Source organism: Tauraco erythrolophus, chromosome 1 (assembly GCF_009769465.1).
Source record: "Tauraco erythrolophus isolate bTauEry1 chromosome 1, bTauEry1.pri, whole genome shotgun sequence".
Classification (NCBI taxonomy): Eukaryota; Metazoa; Chordata; class Aves; order Musophagiformes; family Musophagidae; genus Tauraco; species Tauraco erythrolophus.
In genome coordinates, this window is record NC_141465.1 from 129553876 (window position 1) to 129572673 (window position 18798).

Genomic DNA, 18798 nt, shown 5'->3' on the forward strand with positions numbered 1-18798 from the left:
CTTCTATAGTAATCACCTCATTTTTTTCCCACCGTACAGTGTATTTGGTTTTGGACACATGATGTTATTGCCAACAGAAGTGATCTGTAAGATTTTCTATACTGCCCAAAAGTTAATTACTGGAACATGAGCTTTTTATTCTAACAATTTTAATTGCTAATCATCAGCTGGCTTATAGTATTGACTGGTACTTATACCATTATCGCTTAATACCTGGAATATCAATAGGTAAAGGTTTCACTGAATGTTTTTGTTTGCAGCAACATCTAAACACTTAATAAGCTGGAAAAGATTAAAAAAGATACTGTTTACCATTCGCAGTGGCTATTCTTGGATCTCCCCAAAAACCCTGAAGTTATAGTAACACCAACTCAGAGCTTCCAGTATGAAAATAGAAAAATCAAGCTACAAGCCTACTTTGCTCATGTACTTTTCTAGTTTCGGAAGCATTTTGAAGAGAGGAGCCCCTGAAGGAAGCACAGCTGTACAGTTTTAAGACTGTATTTTTGGACTGTGTTCCAATATATGCATCGAGATAAGATATGGTGAATAAGACATCAGGTACAAACTACAGAGAAAGGACAGAAAGTGTTGTGCAGGATCTTTAGAATAAAGTGAATATTTATGCTGATAAATATTTGTGTGTTTGCCTTTCTGTGTGACCTGTAAATCCTTAAATAATTCTCTAGGAAGGTTATTTAAATAACTATTTTTAAAAAGTGTTTCGTATTTCTTTGCTGTTAGGGAAATTTTAAGGAAAGAAATACTTCATTTCATATCTATCTTTATACAGTTTGCATTAACCATCATCTCAGATTAAAATGATATACTTCAGCCATAAGACAACACATACTGGACTTTCACTACCATAAAAAATTCAATCATTTCCTATAAACAGGCTGATCTTCACCAACTCCACTCTCTTCAGTATGTTTTGAATGGTTTGGGTGAAACAGAAAACTGGCTGTGACAAAAAGTGAGGCAATTAGGACTAGTCTGCCCTCAACAGGGTTTTTGGTGAATGGAGCAGTGTTTTCGGAAAAATAGACTAAATATGCAATATAATACTTGATGGATTTTTTCAGCATCATTTGAATTGCATGTCCACCATAACTGAATTTGACATATTACAGAGATGGTAAAATACAGGGGGGGGAAATATGTCAACTAAAAGTTCAAATGCAGTGGGAAAAAAATGTGTCAAGTGATGTATTTTTCTGTGTATTAACAATGACATAGAGCAACTCCGAAATGCCAGTGATTGCTACAAGTACTCAAGACACCATGGTGATAATTGCAGTATAAAATCACCAGACAGCAAACAAGACTGCTGGAACTAATGGGAATATGGGTTTATTCAGAATCCAGTGCAGATAGCTATCTGTATTGGAATTGCATTTCAATACTTTTCCTTTGAAAGAACTCTGCTTATTATGCATTTTTGTATTAATATGTTCCATTTATTTAACTAAAGATAGACACTTGCAATTTCATTTGCTCTCATCTGCACATTTCTTAGCATGGCCTAATTTATTCTGCTTGGTGACTCAAGCGCAGATAAACCAATAAATGGATGCATGATATTGAGTCTGAAACACAACTGTTAAGTTTGACTAAAATACCAGCTGTTTTTCTCTTTGTGTGTTATCATCAGGATCTAGAGAAACAAAAGAAAGCATCGTGCTGGATAAACTCTGGCAGTACTAATTCATCTCCCCAGTGCCTCTGAAAAATACTGTAATTAGAGCTGTACTGTTTCACTGGAGACCTACGTGTGTCCTGGGCTGGGCACAATCAGGCAGAATCAACAACTTGTGCTGACGGGTTATAACTGGCCTCATGCACTGAGCTAGAGCTGTTTACTGAAAACTGATAAAACAGTGCCAGCAAGTCTTCACAGACACCTGCTGTTGCTGGATTCACCTGGAAAGATGGAAAACCATCTTGAGTTCCTACCAGAAAGTAATCCTTTCATTAATTCCTTGAGAGCCTCAGATAGTCATTTGGGTTGCAGCTCATGGACAACGAGAAGGAGTTCTGCCACTTAACTCTGGGCTCAAAAATCAATCAATGCCTACTTCTTCTCACTGAAACTAGTTTAAACTCTAAAAAGCTAAATATTAGACACCAAAAACTAGATGAGACACATCCCACCCTAAACGTCTTCTATCTTACTGAATTTCCTGTTGATGCTTTTATCTAGAAATATGCCATTTTCTCTAGTAAATACTTGTTAAGTATCTGGGGCTAATTGCCCTGGAGGTACAAGGACACCATCCAGAAGTAATAAGGGGAGGCTCTATGCATTTGGCAGAAAGAGCTTATCTTTGTTTAATTCTGATCTGACTGTCTGAAGCAAATTCAGATATTCCTGGCATTTCTGTTCATTCTTATCCTTTGCACTGTCTCCAGAAGGAGAACAGAAAAGAACATAGAATAAGCAATTATGAAAATAACATGATTAACTAAGTGTTGATTACTGTCTTTTTATATGCACGCTTAAAGTTAATTCTTATAGTCGCATAAAATACTTCTAAAAGCAAAGCCTGTGTTAAAAATACAGCCACTTCCTTGGGATAGAATTGCCACTTGAATTTTCATTCCAGATGACTTCTGATGAGAGCCGGGAAAAGTGCTATCTACGTACCATCCCATTAAATGGGTGGCTTTCAGGCACTTATCTTTTACCATATGTCTTTTAAGTTTCTCTTTTCGCTTACCCTCGGGCTGGTATTGTGCTATGATCGTTACCGTCTGCCCTGCTCCTTTCAGCGCGGCTGCAGCCTGCTCGTGGGTAGCACCTCGAAGATCAATACCGTTCACCTGCAGAAGGAACGCAAACAACAACAGATCTGAGTAGTTCAACATCAAGCAGAAAGATAGAGGGGGTTTGTTTTGTTGTTGTTTTGTGGTTTTTTTTTTTTAATATCTAATGGATGTAAAGATAAGGTTGCTCAGATGCAAAAGTGAAAGTAGAGGATCAAAAAAGCTGAGAGGATGTTACCTGTGACTGGCCAAGAGGATCTGCACTAACACCGCACACCATAGTTGATGCACGCTCATAGTCTCTGACCACTGCTTTTTTGGGGTTTCCTGCTCTACTGAGTTTACATTTTTGGTAATCTCTTCATGAGGTTTAAAAGATACATTTTCAGTGATGCTTGAAGGTCACTGTAATATACTGCAAAGCAAGGAAACGGCTCCTTCAGCCAGACTCTACAAGCCCAGTCTGTAGAATCAGGGAAACCTGGAGATATACAGAGCATCTCTAACAAAAATGTATGGTTGGAGAACTTCTAGAAAAGACACCCCACCTACCCCATACTTTTCATGCAACTCCTCCTCTTATTGCCTAGAAATATCTCTGTATCTTGCACATGACAGCAAAGGAGTCACTACCAGGTACAGCTTTGCCACCTCTGGCTGTTTGACACTGACAGATCTCCCCATGGGCTTCCTCTGACTTAATGATAATTTTTTTGCTGCATAAGTAGTGGAAGTGGAACAGAGTAGAACAAAGCAGGGAATCCACCCGTAAAATTTGTAGGCAGTTTCAGAACTCTTTTGATTTGTAGTTGTGATATTAAATGTTTTGTCAGCAGCATTCCAAGTAAGAGACAGAATTTGTACAGAGAATTATTAAACGTTCCAGTAATTTGAATCTTGCTTTTCAGCGGGAGCGTTAGTGTCCGGCTCCATGAAAGTATGTGAGATTTCTTTTATTTCTTTATTTTTTTGATTTTCCTCCTCACTTCTAAATGTTTCCACTACATAATGTTTCAGTGAAGAACAGGAAACTTTTGACATGTAAAAAACCTCAGAAGGACAGAAATCCATTTCTGACTGCTCAAGAAAAGAAAAGAAAAAAGAAAGGAAAGAAAGGGTGGGGGAGGAGAGAGAACAATGCCATAGATTTCACAGGCAAACAGGCCAAAACAGAAGCACTAAATTTTCAGCAATAGTAACTTTTTTGTGTGTTTATTTTTATCAAGCACTAACACAAGACAGTTAAGAACATATTGAAATATGGATTTTAATTAAATTTTAACACATTTTTAAGACTTACTAAAATAAATTTGATTCTATAGAATGTTACAGGTAACAGCTGTTGAATCTTTTATGAATACATTTATTTTGATCAATTGCATTTAGAAACTGGCCCATCTTACCTTGCTGTCTGTCACCAAATTTTAGAGAATGTGATGCTCTGGAAACATGTTTAATTCTTTTATTTATCATAAAACCATAGAATCATAGAATGGTTTGGGTTGGAAGGGACCTTTGAAGGTCATCTAGTCCAACTGCCCTGCAGGGACATCTTCAACTAGATCAGGTTGCTCAGAGCTCCATTCAACCTGACCTTCAATGTTTCCAGGGATGGGGCATCTACCACCTCTCTGGGCAACCTGCTCCAATGTTTGACCACCCTCATCGCAAAAAATTTCTTCCTTATTTGCATGACAAAATCTAGTCTTTACTGGTATGTGAACAGTATTTAGACTATTATTCTTAGAAAAACTAATCTGTGATAGCAATAATATATAACCCAGGAGATCCCACAGTTTCTGATCCAGAAGACTGCATTATGCTGAAGAACTTTTGATTGTACACAGAAACATAATTGTCTAGCTGAAGTTTCAGGTGTCTGAAAATATGTTTCCATAAGAATCAAAGTTTTCCCAGTTCAACCTTCCTAGAAAAACATCTTTCCTCAATTATGTGAAAAGGAAGGAAAAAACACATTTTTTTCCTAAACAACTCATCCTTTCTTTCCTCAAAAAAATTTTAAGCTACTCAATTTGGTGATCATTTAATATTTGATGTCATCTTATTGACAAAAATCAGCTCTCTCCATTTCTAAAAAGAATTAGTCTGAATTTCAACTGTCTATACTATTTTATTATCATTCAAATCTACAGAAGACCTAGAGTTTTTGAGAAGCATGATTTGTTACAATCTTTCCATATTATGTAAAAAATAATTACACACTGGCTTATCTTTACATTGAGGAAGCAAACAAACGTGGAGCTACCTTTCCAGAAGTACATAACCAATTCCAACCTTACCTTACTCCACACCCCATGACTTACCATATCCCCACGCACACAAGACATATTATATAATCACAATAAAGATGTGAAAGAGGAAATTAATTATAAGTTACAGAAAAATAACTGATTTTTTTGAGTTAATTTGTCCATATGTGCATTCTGCAGTGGAGAGCATGAATACTATTACCATGCTGGTAATGCCTGCTTGATCCATGCATGTATCTCAGACCCTTCGGGGCAGCATATGAAGGGTATAACAGGCAGCATAGTACTGAACCACCACCACCACGGTGTGTGACTCCACTGCAAGGAGAGGAAACTCAGCAGACAGGAGGGGAGATGACTGGTAGAGTACACACAGGGGCAAAATATTTTAAGGAGCTCTACAAGATAGAGACCTTGTAGAAGAAGTGCAGGCTGGAAGATTAAAGAAAGAAACATGCAAAGCAAATGTCTGTGCCAGAACATAATGCCTTATGAGAATAAGGATGTATGGATCCTCATGTTGTTACAATCATACAGACAATCTGCAGATAAGTTGTAACAATGATATGGTGTTCTGGTACTGCCATGTACTAGTGGCTTTGGCTCATATATTTCAGCATCATATGCTGATAGATAGACTCTGAAAACTTCTACAACATTTCTGTCCTCTGAAGTGTGCAAAGTTCATGGGATTTTTACAATTTCTGTCTAAACTGTGCAAAGAGAAGTGAATATTTTTATTCACAAGTAATGCTCTTATGCTCCTGAAAACAAATTCTGAGCATAGGGCAAATGTAAGATAGTAAACTTCATAACTTGTCTGACACAAGAGTTCTCAGTTGTACCATCTTCCTGTTTGAAAGAAGTGTCTGCAAAAATGGTTGGTGGAAGCTTTCAAATACAAAATGAGCCAAAGGTTCAAATGCTTTCATCAAAGTTGTGTACATACACCTCAAGTTCAGTGGATGGAGAGACTACCATAGACCCCTGGAAAAATCTCGCTGAAATTTAGTCTAGGAACACAGTATCTTAGAAGGCAATAATTAAGTGCATTCTAAAAGGACAAACAAGATAATCAGAGCTTTCAGTGTCATAAAACCTAATATATTTTAATGCACAACACTGAAAATACCTAACGAGGAATATGATGTTGATTAGGATGTAGTTTGTAACATCTGTGGAGAACACAGACTTCCTGAAAGGAGCACAATTTAGGCTACTGCTGTGAATGAAAGAGGTGTGGTGCCCTACTTTTACTCGCTGATGGTGTTATGGCACTTGATGCTGCACTGCCATGGGCACAGATATACCAGCACTACAACTACTCATCAACTCAGCACTGTAGTCACAGCTTTGGTACTGTGGATGTCCAAGCAGAATCCTTAAGTTTAGGCAACATAGTGCCTATATCATGCCATAAAGGAAACCCCAGCCTTGAGAGTGGATTGAGAGCGGCCCTGAGGAGAAGGACTTGGGGGTGTTGGTTGATGAGAAGCTCAACATGAGCCGGCAATGTGCGCTGGCAGCCCAGAAAGCCAACCGTATCCTGGGCTGCATCCAAAGCAGCGTGGCCAGCAGGTCAAGGGAGGTGATTCTGCCCCTCTACTCTGCTCTCGTGAGACCCCACCTGGAATACTGCGTTCAGCTCTGGAGTCCCCAGCACAAGAAAGACATGGACCTGTTGGAAAGAGTCCAGAGGAGGGCCATAAAGATGATCCGAGGGCTGGAGCAACACTCCTATGAAGACAATCTGAGAGAGTCGGGGTTGTTTAGCCTCAAGAAGGCTCCAGGTAGACCTTCTAGCAGCCTTCCAGGAGCAAAAAGGGGCCTACAACAAAGCTGGAGAGAGACTTTTTATAAGGTCATATAGGGATAGGACAAGGGGCAATGGCTTTAACTGAAAGAGTGTAGATTTCAATTAGATCTAAGGAAGAAATTTTTCACTCTGAGAATGGTGAGGCACTGGAACAGGTTGCCCAGAGTAGTTGTGGATGTCCCATCCCCGGAAGTGTTCAAAGCCAGGTTGGATGGGGCTTTGAGCAACCTGACCTAGGGGAAGGTGTCCCTGCACACAGCAGGGGGGTTGGTACTAGCTGATCTTTAAGGTCCCTTCCAACTCAAACCATTCTATGATTCTGTGATTCTATGATTCTATGATTTAGTGTCTCTAAAGAGGGCAATTTTAAAGTCAAGTCAACTTTCCTTTAATAGAGAGCTTGACTTTTATTGATGTCTTTTTCCCTTTCGATATCTGAAGTTCTTGAGAAAGGGCTTAGAAAAAAGCAATAGGATAAACTGAAGAAAAACCTAGAGGAACATTCCTGACTTCCTGAGCTCCTGAGCTGGGGAGGTGGATATGGTTGATGTCACATAGTCGGTATTAGAAGACCCAGAAAAAAAAAAAAAACAACCCAGTAATTTTGTTTAGGTTTAAGCTTGAAGACTCTAGACTTCAGGAGAACACAAGCCTCTCATGCAATAGAGAAAAACATTGTGGTGGTCTGTAAGAGCTGTGTTAACAGAAAATGAAGCTTTAAAATCTTTAATAAATCATAATAATATCTCTACGGATAAAAGGAGAGGACGTATGAAAGAACAAAGAAACCACATGCTTATTCTCCTTCTCCTCTGCAAAATGTGATATGTGATCTAATGATATATGTGATCTAATAACTAAGACCCTAATAATGCATCAAGAATACGAATATAAGACAGGAATTCCACCAAAGTTAAGTTACACAAACATTTTTCACTTTTCCACAAAACAACAAGAAGCCACTGAAATGGCAGTTGACTACTTTCTGCCCTTTGCACGCTCATTTCTGGAAGAAATGATTGTCTAAGTTGCAAACACAATACCTTATAGTGAGCTAATTTCTCTGAAATTAAGTTTACTTTTCTGCTAGAATTTAGATGGGAATGGACACTTGAGGACTTAGAGATCTGAGTGGCTGCAATAAAAAGAGCAAGGAAAAGAAATTATCAGAGAGAAAATAACACATCAGTTCTATATTCTGTAATTTTTATCAAGATGACAAACAAGCTAGATAAAAGAGATTAAGTTGTGTTGAACGGGTAAACAACCTGACTACACTAGGTTGCCAACATAGTCATCTCCCTCCTGAAGATGCACAGCTGCGGAACAAAAATCAAACATTGCCAAATAGGTAGGTAGAAGTCTGTTTGCATGCTCTTTTGCTTACCAATACCTGACAGAATCCCACTACAGAATAGTAGGTGTTAAATTTAGAAAAGACTTATAACCTAGTTTGACTTTCTACAGAACAAGAAGAGTAGATGCTAACTTGATTTCCAGGTATTATTTCCCAATATTTAAAAGCAAACTTAATCAAGTCTTGAACCCTAACCACGTAGCAACATTAAATCTTGATGAAAGACACCATTAATTTACACATTTTAATCAAATTCTTACCCTTAGGCCAAAATGAACAAGAGTTTCTAAAAGGGTAAATCAAATAATACTCTGTCCTTCCTCTTCCTCCAGGACAATGCCTCGATCATAACAATTGTGTGAGGAGATATTTTTCCCTGACTTAAACTCATTGCAAATTGTTACTTCTGATTTCAATTACTCTTTTTGATTAATTTAATGTAGCTTATGCTAAGAATAATAAGTATAAAACCACAAAAAAAAACAGAAAGTGTTGCAAGTGTGTGCAAGAAAGATTAATACATATCAAAGGTGGAGTTTTTTTTGTTGTTTGGGTTTTTTTTTCCTATTAAATGGGCTGGCTTCCTTTAAGAAGCATTATACAATAAGCAAAGTAGCACTGCTGTTCTGAGCTTGACTGCACAATCCTGAAGCCCTGGCCCAGAATGAATTTGACTGCACAATTTCTGATGCCTAACTCCAAAATGAATTTGACATAATGGAAATAAGAAGAGCCTCCAGCTTATACAGATGTCTCTCTCTTCTGCATGCTGCAGCAAAAAGCAGTTAGAAAGCTCAGAAACAAAGAGAAGTGCCACAATGGAAGATCATAGTTTAAAACTACAGACAAAACTAAACTGAGATGGAGAAAAAGATGCAACTATAGTTCACAGTAATTATGGTAATTGCCTTTGCATTCATTGACTCAAAGTAAAGCAGGATCCACTTCATTAAATAGTGAATTATAATCTAAGTTGAAGATATCATTTACATTTTGGAAAGATTGAACTGTTCTAAAATTGGAAGAGTTATATTCCCCTTAAAATATCTGAATAATCCATATTAGCACAAATTTGTTCAATTCTGAACAGTGCCACTTTAGGACCTGCTACAGTCTGGTTGTCTTCTGTTAGAATGCTTGAGCATGATTCATATGTAGGTCATTCAAACAGAGGCTAGAGGAATAATCTGTTTTATTTAGCCATTTATTTGTTTAAGCCATCTTATTTTGTGTTTGTACAGTGATTAAAGGAACACTTGGAATGTCTTGTTGAATTGGATAGGAAAGGAAAAACACATCCCTTCTCTGGGGAGGAAACATAAAAGATTTATTTTCATTTCTTCTTTGAACTGTCACTGACATAGCACCGTGCCTCTATGCAGTAAATTAAATGGTGAGGAAAAGGCACATTTTACCATGGAACAAACAATACAGCAGATTTTTCAAGTTGTGGCTGACTTCTTTTGTTTGTTGAGCTCATAAAAAAAGAGCTTTTGGTATCTGAAAAAGCAAACAAAAGTCTGAATAAAGGCAACTCTTTTCATCCAGAATTGTCACTGTTCGCACTAAGAGAAGACACCAAGAACCCTATTTATCTGCCTTAACTTTGCAGGTCAACTTAAGCATCCTCAAGCACATTAACAAGAGATGAGAGGAAAGCTGAGTCATGTTCTCCAGCAGTCCTGCTTAGTCATTAGAAATGGAATGTAGAGCAACAACCCTTAGGTGATGGAAGCACGATCTTCCAGCAAGACAGAGAATATTGGAAAAACAGAGATGAGGGATAATCTGCCCTGAACACATCTAGGGAAGACTTTCCTCATAAGCAGGTGGCATAATCATTCTACACAACAGCCCACACAACTCAGGCAACTACAATTCAATAAAAAGTACAACAATTCTAAGAAACTCATGCGTACTGCCAAAGTACAACCCTTGAGCATCCATCTTTCCCAGCTTGGACAGGCCATCTTTTTGCAAAGTGAAGCCCACGCATGCAGCTTGAGGCTGAAGCTCTGCAGAGCACTGTAGGAGGGAGGTGGCAGGGAGCAGAGTGTGCTCGGCGCCGCCAACAGCTCCGGGAACCCCGACCGGGAGCATGGCCACAGGAAACAGCATGCTGGGGGAAAAAACGCTGATACAGGAGAGATTTTGCCTTACTAGTGAAGAAAAAGTTTAGAAATAGAAAGGAGAAATGCACAGGGGGAAAAGAGTCTTCAGTCTCCAGCTTAGCTTCTTTCAAATTTTCAGGCTCACTTTATTGCTTCTCTCTCACTTTCCTTACTTCTCCTAATCTCTTCTGTGCCTGCACTTTCTTCTGATCAGCTAAAATTGTTTGGCACATATAGTCACAGTGGTTGTCTCATCCTGAACTCCGCTGAAAACATAATATCGTGTCATGTCTGCTGTCCTCCATGCCCAGCATCTTTCTTCTCTCTTTTTATGGGCCAGCAATTTCAATGACCTTTTCAATTTTCCTTGTCTTGCTACCTTAGAGTTATGACTTTTGCCTCTAGTAAGCTGGTCTTTATGCTCTGATGATCTGGGCATTCTAGAGGCAAATCCTTCTCTCTCTGGGAAACAAGAACCACTGTGGGGGTATAAGCTATATCATTTAGTATGTCTTTTTCTGCCAGGAAGTTTAAGGAGGCAGCTAAACCAGCTGAAAGAGGTATCAAAGCACTACATTTTTGAAGGAGGAAGAAAATTAATATTAGGTTATTGAAGAGGTGTCTTGCACACGCTGCCTCATTCCAAATCATAGAATCGTAGAATCATAGAATGGTTTGGGTTGGAAGGGACCTCAGAGATCACCTAGTTCCAACCCCCCTGCCATGGGCAGGGACACCCTCCACTACGATAGGTTTCTCCAAATGGTACCTGTTAAGCCTATAACCATAGTGAAAGACTTATTTTTTAATCCAAACTGTACAGAAACTCTTCTGATTGAAGATCTGCTTCCCATGTGATTGTAGCTTTTGTGAATGATTCCAGATTGGCAAACTTTGAGACAGAAATAATTTCACTGAAGAGTTCACTGCCGTGACAGCTTAAGAGCATTTCCCCTCAGTTCCATCAGAATTCCTCAAAACTTGTTTAAACTGGACTTGGATTAAATGATAGCTTTTGAAAAGGACACATAGGTTTGCTGGAGCCTGAATGGACATGAAACTTATTTCATTCAGGTCACTAAATAGCTATCAGCTAGTTCTGTTATCAACCTGGCTTGGATGTGATCCAGCAATTAGGAAGTAATCAATGGCATTTCGTCTCATTGCTAAATGGTAGAGTCTAGACAGAGGCACACAGGTAGTCTTCACATATTAAGACAACTTTTATTAGCAATTAAAAATATGATATGAGTACTGTGCTAGCTAATAACATAGGCCAATATTTTTAAATTATTTTATAAATAAATATAAACATTGTTTTTCAGTAATTTTATAAATGAAACACTCATCCATCAAACACGATACCTAGTAAGTAAGAATATTCATTTATGTTGAAATGCTCTTAAATTAAAATCTAGTTGTTGCTTTTTTACCTTCCCTCCTCCTGCGTGGTCACTTGAACATCCTTGTATTTCTGCTACCACCTAATCTCATGGATCTCACTACAGTGCCATCTTTTTAAGCCTTCTCACGTTCCGTCTCCTTTGCAGTTCCTGCTGTCTTCCTACTCTGAATCGATAAAATATCAAACAGCCCTTCCTCCCTCCTACAGCTTTTACTTCACACGACTGTGACTTCCATTCACTTTCCTGCCTTTCTGAAATAATCCTCTTCCTCCTTGATTTTATTTTCAGCATTTGGATTTCCCTATCTCCTGCTCTCATCCTGGGTCATTTAGGCATTTATTTGCTATCAGTAGCATTTATTCCATATACCTTGGTTTCCACACAGTTTTAAAAGGTATTTTTCCTTCCAGTATGTGGATATAGCTAAACTAGCATTGATCAGTTTTGCTCGTAATGCTGCAGGGTTCTTGTTTCACATTTGAATTTCAAAGGATGGTATAAGCAGAAATAATTATTGAAATTCCCCTGCTTCTGAAATGAAGCAAAAGTTTCCATTTTAACAAGTTCCTTATAACTCAAAGATGATAACTTAATTCCATCTGAAGCCAATAAGCAATAGGTACTCAGGAACTGAAATAAAAGGTAAAACAATTTTAGAGGCTGCTTAGAGACAGAAGGGCATTGGTGATTTGTCTGACTCCAAGAATTGAGTTAGCAGGGAATGAAAAAACTGAAATCCTTGCCTTGATCTCTACTTGATAGGTTTTTCCATATTTCCACATTTACAGAATATGGAAATGTGGCCTGGGAGAGGTGAGATGGCCATTGGCTTGTGTCACGGCAAATCTATACTGTATTAAATCCCTTGACTGTGAGGCAATGTATCAGGGGTTGAATGGTAGCTAAGTGGAATCTTCAGCTCTGGATGAAGTGCTCAGTGCTTACGTTTTTATATTAAAACTGCCTGAATCACAACATTCATAGTTTATTTCTGGCTCTACAGATTAGGATTATGTGACTCAGACATTTTGAACAGATGATGCTCCATACTCTCAACTAAAGCATGCTTTTTAAGACCAATGAAAAGGAAATCGTTTGCTGTTGGTATTGTCCTGGTGCCTTGCTTGTTCAGAAAATGGGCATATTTATCTTGTTTTTTTCAAAAGGATCTCCAAAACCTTCTCCAACAAATTATTGCAGATATCCCTCCAATACCCTATTTAATGGATGGCCAATTTCTGTTATTTTGCGCCTCATGTCATATGATAATTTTTTTAATCACTCAGGAACCCAAAAGTTACTGGGCAGTAGAGCAGAATGATGCCTGGAGTCTAGTCTGTTTAAGTACAAGGCAAAAGTCCAGCCTGGGGCATATCTCTGAATAAATAAATCTCAGGGATGTAGCCACTTTCTCCAGCAGCAGCAGTTTGGCTTTTGAATTTGTATTTTTAGTTTCCCTTCATTGTGAGGTTGACGGTAAGGCTACACTGAGGGGTGTAAAGCTCACTCCAAATCTTCAGTGTATCAGATGTGACATAATTCTGTTTGACAGTCTTAAACCAAAATTTGCTAAGTCAGAATGTTTGAACTGAATGCGAACTCCTTAAACTATTAGGAGCAGAAGAGGAAGCAATCTGGCATCAGATCATTTCTACTCATTGAGACAATTGTAAAATGAATGTTTTTAAGGCAACTGATGATTTAATCACAGCAAAAATACACAGCCTTTAGTCTAGGCTAATTTACTAGGTTTGCATGACACAACTGACAAGTCTGATAGCTAACACCGCTTGGCAAAATGAGACATCTTATTCATGAGAATCGTTAGTATAATTTATTAGGTTCTGATCATGTACTAGGAAATGTCTGAGTTAATTCAGGAAACAGTTACTACATCAAGGCAATTGCAATATATGTTATAGATTGCAGAAAGATGGGGCAGGGGAGAGAGAGAGAGAAATCCAGCTGGAAGATGGATTCCTAGATTAATAAAAGACAAAAGGGACCTCTATAGACATCAATGTATGTAGTATTCCAGCATGCACAGGTGGTAATTTTTTCCCTAGAAGCTCCATTAAGCTTGTATTTCAGAAAGTCATCTATTTTATTTTGAAGTCCCAAAGTGACAAGTCTATGAGCTTCTATGACAATATAACTCAGTTACCCTGACTACAAAACAAGTGCATCATGTTTCGAGGCTGAATATGTCTAAGTTCAACTTCCAGCTATCAGATCATGTATATTTATCAACAACACTGAAAAACAGTTTGCTACCAGCTCTTTTCTCCAAGGGTAAGAATTTCCAGATGGTAATGTTTACAGTGACACATTTCATACTTCATTGAAGTGAATTTTTATGGTCAAGGAGGATGCTAGGGCTTTCCTGACATAGGTTCTAAACTCCAAAGATTCATGAGAAAAAAAAAAGACTTTTTTTCTTTTTTTAAAATAAGCAATTTCTTTAAATATATAAAAGAGAGTGTTTTCAAAAACATAAAGTTGTGTTCGTACCCAGCTTCTGTTCATCGGGTGTCCAGTTGCCTTTTGCACCTCTAAAAATCTCCTCTCCTACAGGGAAGTTGGATGAGTGATTCAGTTTTGTCACATGAAATGTTTTTGATTCATTATGATGACAGCAAGCCCTGAACGTATGTCTGCACGCATCGTAACGGGTGAAACAGCTTATCTGGAAAACTAGAGCACTGTGCACCCACACCATCTTTTATAAACACAAATCGGTTGAGGGCTCTTAGAGACCTACTGCCATTTCTAACTCAGGCTTGAATCCCAGAACTTCCCAATGTTATCCACAATGTCTGAGCTTGCATTGACCCATTGTTTGCCCCAGATCTTCCCATTGGTATCATCCTGCCATGGCAGTATCTTTGATTTTCTCTGTTTTGCTACATTTTTTTGGAAGCTTGAGATCTGCCACTGTGAGAAGATGCAGAAAGACATCTGACAGGGACAGCAAGTTTGTGATAAAAATCACATCTATTGCATCTTTCAATCTATTCCAATTCTGTGCCTGCTGTCCTTTCAGGAATGAAACTACACATGACAATTTACTATGGAAAAATTCATAGGGACTATTACTCTTCCTTCTGCTGTATTCTGAGAATCCGCAAATAGACTGATTATTTCTTCCAGAAGTATTCACTGAAAATTCAGCAAGCTTCTCTATATTCCCAAATATTCCTTGAGTTCTTGAAGAAGATTCTGAATAGTCTGCTTTGAACACTTCCTTAAGTATTGGAGATTTAATTCCAGCTGGCTTCTAAGCATCTCATTTGTCTAAGTTCTAGCTCGTTTTTGGCTTTCTCCAGTTTGAAGACTTATCTCCTTATTTCTTCATAACTGCCCTTAACTGGATGATCGCTGATGCTTTTACAAAGACGATGAAAGTAAAAAATGCACTAAACATTCGAACTCTCTTCGTCTCACTTTTAAGTAATCTTTCTTCCAACTGTTTAGGAAACTAAATTATTGCTTGGTTTTCTACTCTCATCAAATATTTTCTTGCTATCTTTTCTAATCCTTGCTAGTTACAGTCTATTTTACATTTAGCTTTTCTGACTTTGTCCCAAAATTTTACCTAACATTTATACACTGTTAAAACCACAGTAACTTGACTTAGCTTCCACTTATTCAATGTTGATTACTTGAGTTTCATATCATCAAAAGGCTCTCAAGTACCGAGATTCACTTGTTACTACATTGACTATCATTCCTTTTTTCCCTGTGTTTCTTAAAATCACAGCTACCACTTTTGAATTAACTGTTATTTTAAAACTTGCTTTCTGTGGGATTTTCGACATCGCTTTGAATGCACAGCAGACGGGTTTTGAAGTTCATGTTAGTTATTCTTCTGAACTTCCTCATTCCCTTCCAACACAAAATCATAAACTTAGCCACTACACTACATGGTCACTCAAAGGCAAGCTTTGTTCCATTCTCTGATTTTCAGGCCATTCTACCTTACTGGTCAGAATAAAATCTGGAATTATACTTGCTTTTTCTATATTCCTCACCTAAAAGATTCATGTATATTTGGTCAGTTTGGATGGGATCCATTTCAATAGAGAGAAGTCATGCCAGATTCTTTATAATCATTGAGAAGAAACATAGACTTTTACAGCCCAGTAGTCATCTGATCTGTGTATAATGTTTACTTTAGGGCAAGGTAAATTGTACTCCAGAAGTAGCTACATGTTTCTTTTAGCTACAGAGGAAGTCTAAAGGGTTACACGCCCTGCACTTTCCAATATTAACAAACGCTGAATTTAGATTAATTCACTATTTGCTCCTAAGGAGCCTAATCTACCTGCCCTTCCAGCTGGTGTTATCCTATTATTATATGACACCACCTGTGTTCTCAGCTTCCTTTCTCTCCAGAGATTTTCTTTTTACAGATCTCTCATGTATATCACTTACCATGCAGTATTTATCCCTGATTATATACTAACATTCCCAATAAATAACATATGATGCTCTACACATCAATACAGAGCAAGTTTACATCATTGATTTTCCTATTGGCTAATCAGGATTAATGATAAAAACATAAAGAGATTGTTTATGGATAAGTGCAGCTGAAGGCACAGAATTTGATAGACTTTGCTGTGCCAGAGGACACAATCGTGTATCATCCACACCACCACAGGGAAATAAGCATCCTGAGGATATGGTCAATGCCTCTACAAATAAGTCTTGTAAGGCAAAGGGAGTATCTGTTCTAATCCTAATGCTATTACACAAGTGACAAACTGATGCTCCATGGAGAAAAGACTCCACACCCTATAGAGATGATTCAAACATTTTCCAAGCCAGTCGCAATTTGGAAAAAAAAAATCTGTGAAGGAAAACTAAATGCTATTTGTAACTAGGTAACAAAATGCACTCTTTGCCCTAAGTAGTTTTACTGCTTTTACCATGAGTAAAAAGCCATTTTAAATTAGAAAGCAGAAAGCTTCTCTGCACCAGAGTAAGGGAAGTCAACCTGAAGGTCAATTATAACTGTACCAAATATAAAACATAAACATTTGCTATAAAAAAGCACAGAGTCTTTACACTCTATCCTGCTCTATAGGCACACATTTTCCAGTAGAAATTGGAGAACATTATATTTTTTCAAATGCATATTGTATTTTTGCTACCGATGTGAGCGAGAAGTTGGGTAGGAGTTGTGTGGGAGGAACTAAGTAAGTGTTTAAACTGTTCATAAGGGAAAACAAACATCTCACAAAAAATGACAGCAGGACAATGCACAGGCACAAGACAAAATCTGATCGATATGAGAGATAACCTTCCCCCTACAAGGGAGAACCTTTTATAAAAGAGCAGAGACAGTACTGACGTGAGATGCTGAAATACCAGCGTTGCAAACTAACCATATATAATGTCACGAACCCATGACAGAAAACCCCACAGAATGTGTCTGGTAGTCCTTTCGCAATGCATAGTTACTTGATTCTCAGAAAGCAGCAGGGGAAAAAAGATAATTGTGTTTCGCCATACATGAATACATCCTGTTGCTATGCTAGATCAAGAGGAAAATAATACCAAATTTGGTTAACTTGATTCATCTGATTCAGGTTAGACAGAAGGGAAAGTGGAAGCATTGCAAGAGCACTACCGACATCTTCACAGTGCAGCCTGTTCAACACTTTGCTGTTGCTGTTTCACTATTACTGTCCTGGTTTCGTCTGGGACAGAGTTAGTTCTTTTTAGCAGCTAGAAGAGCTCTGTGTCTTGAATTTAGTCTGGGATTTGTTATGATATGAGAAGATCGCTGATAGCTCACTGATGTTCATAGTTCGTCCTGAGACATCAAGGACCTTTCAGCTTCCCATGTTCTTACCAGCGTGCAGGAGCACAACAGTCTGGGGGGAATATGGCTGGGACAGGGGGTCCACAATTCCTCTTATGATTTAAACTTAGACTTAAGATTGAAGCCCAAATTGGCCAATGGAGTATTCCATATCATGCAACATCATGCCCAGTACATAGACGAGAGTTGGCCAGGAAGTTGGGATCTCTTCTCAAACTCCTAGAGTTCTTTCTCTCACTCTCTTTTTGAGCTTCTTGCTCTTCCAGGATTGTGGTGTTGGGACTTACCATGGCATTGGCCACCAAGTGGTGAGCAATTACACTGTGCATCACTTGCTTGTATATATTACTATCATTCTATATATTATCATTATTACTTTTAACTTAATTTTATTATTTTTATTAAACTATTCTTATCTTAACCCAGGAGTCTCTTTCCCTTTTCCCCTTTAATTCTCTTTCCCATTCCCCGGGGGTAGGGAAGGGTGACCCAGTGTCTGCATGGCATTTAGTGCTGGCCAGGTTAAACCATGACAATTACCCTTTGGGAAACTTGTTTTATTTCCTTAAGGTAACCTGCAGGATGTGTTGCTTGGGAGCAGCAATCTTGCTCCAGAGCAAGCAGTCTACTTTTTGCCTTGATTTTACCTTCAAGCTACCAGCCACGCTTCATCCTGTTGTTGTGAACCATGAGGTACTAAAGCATTTCTACAGGATGATGATATGAAAGTATTACTGCCTTTATGGTCCACGATTTTATTTAACTCTTCTTTGCGATGAAGCAAGCACAACGTTAGGTGAAAAAGCAAACATATATTATAAGGGCAAACATATGTGAATTGTGAGATTCAGTTTAAGACACCTGAATATAGACATGTAAGCATGAAGTGTTTAACCTTAAAGTCAATGGATACCCAATCAATACGGGCAGTAAATCCTACAGAGTGATTCAACTCGCTCTACACAACTCATAGTTGGCCAGCTGAATCATTCTCTAGCCTCCATTGACTTTAATGGCAACTGGACGCCCAGCAAGCACAGATATTTAAATTTAAGTCTCTTAATCTGAGGTTTAGTCTTTTCCAAAGACACAAAACTCAGTAATTTTAAAAGTTAAGATTCAAATGCTAATACTCGTGGTTACCTCCTTATGGCTATTAATTGACCTTAATTCTCACTTTTATTTTCAACTTGATGCAGTCTTGTGGAAAATTGTAAAACTGTTTGAAAAACAGCATCATCA

At 38.2% G+C, this 18798-nt stretch overlaps 1 protein-coding gene across 10 annotated transcripts in view; it reads right to left on the minus strand.

The window, feature by feature from the left end:
- Positions 1-18798, minus strand: part of DLG2 (discs large MAGUK scaffold protein 2) — a 1082159-nt gene that overhangs the window by 221454 nt on the left and 841907 nt on the right. For all 10 annotated transcript variants that reach the window (XM_086614508.1, XM_086614488.1, XM_086614523.1 and 7 more), the window contains one exon: positions 2721-2823. In XM_086614508.1, coding sequence (XP_086470634.1) covers positions 2721-2823 — 103 coding nt within the window. The remainder of the gene's footprint in view (positions 1-2720; positions 2824-18798) is intronic.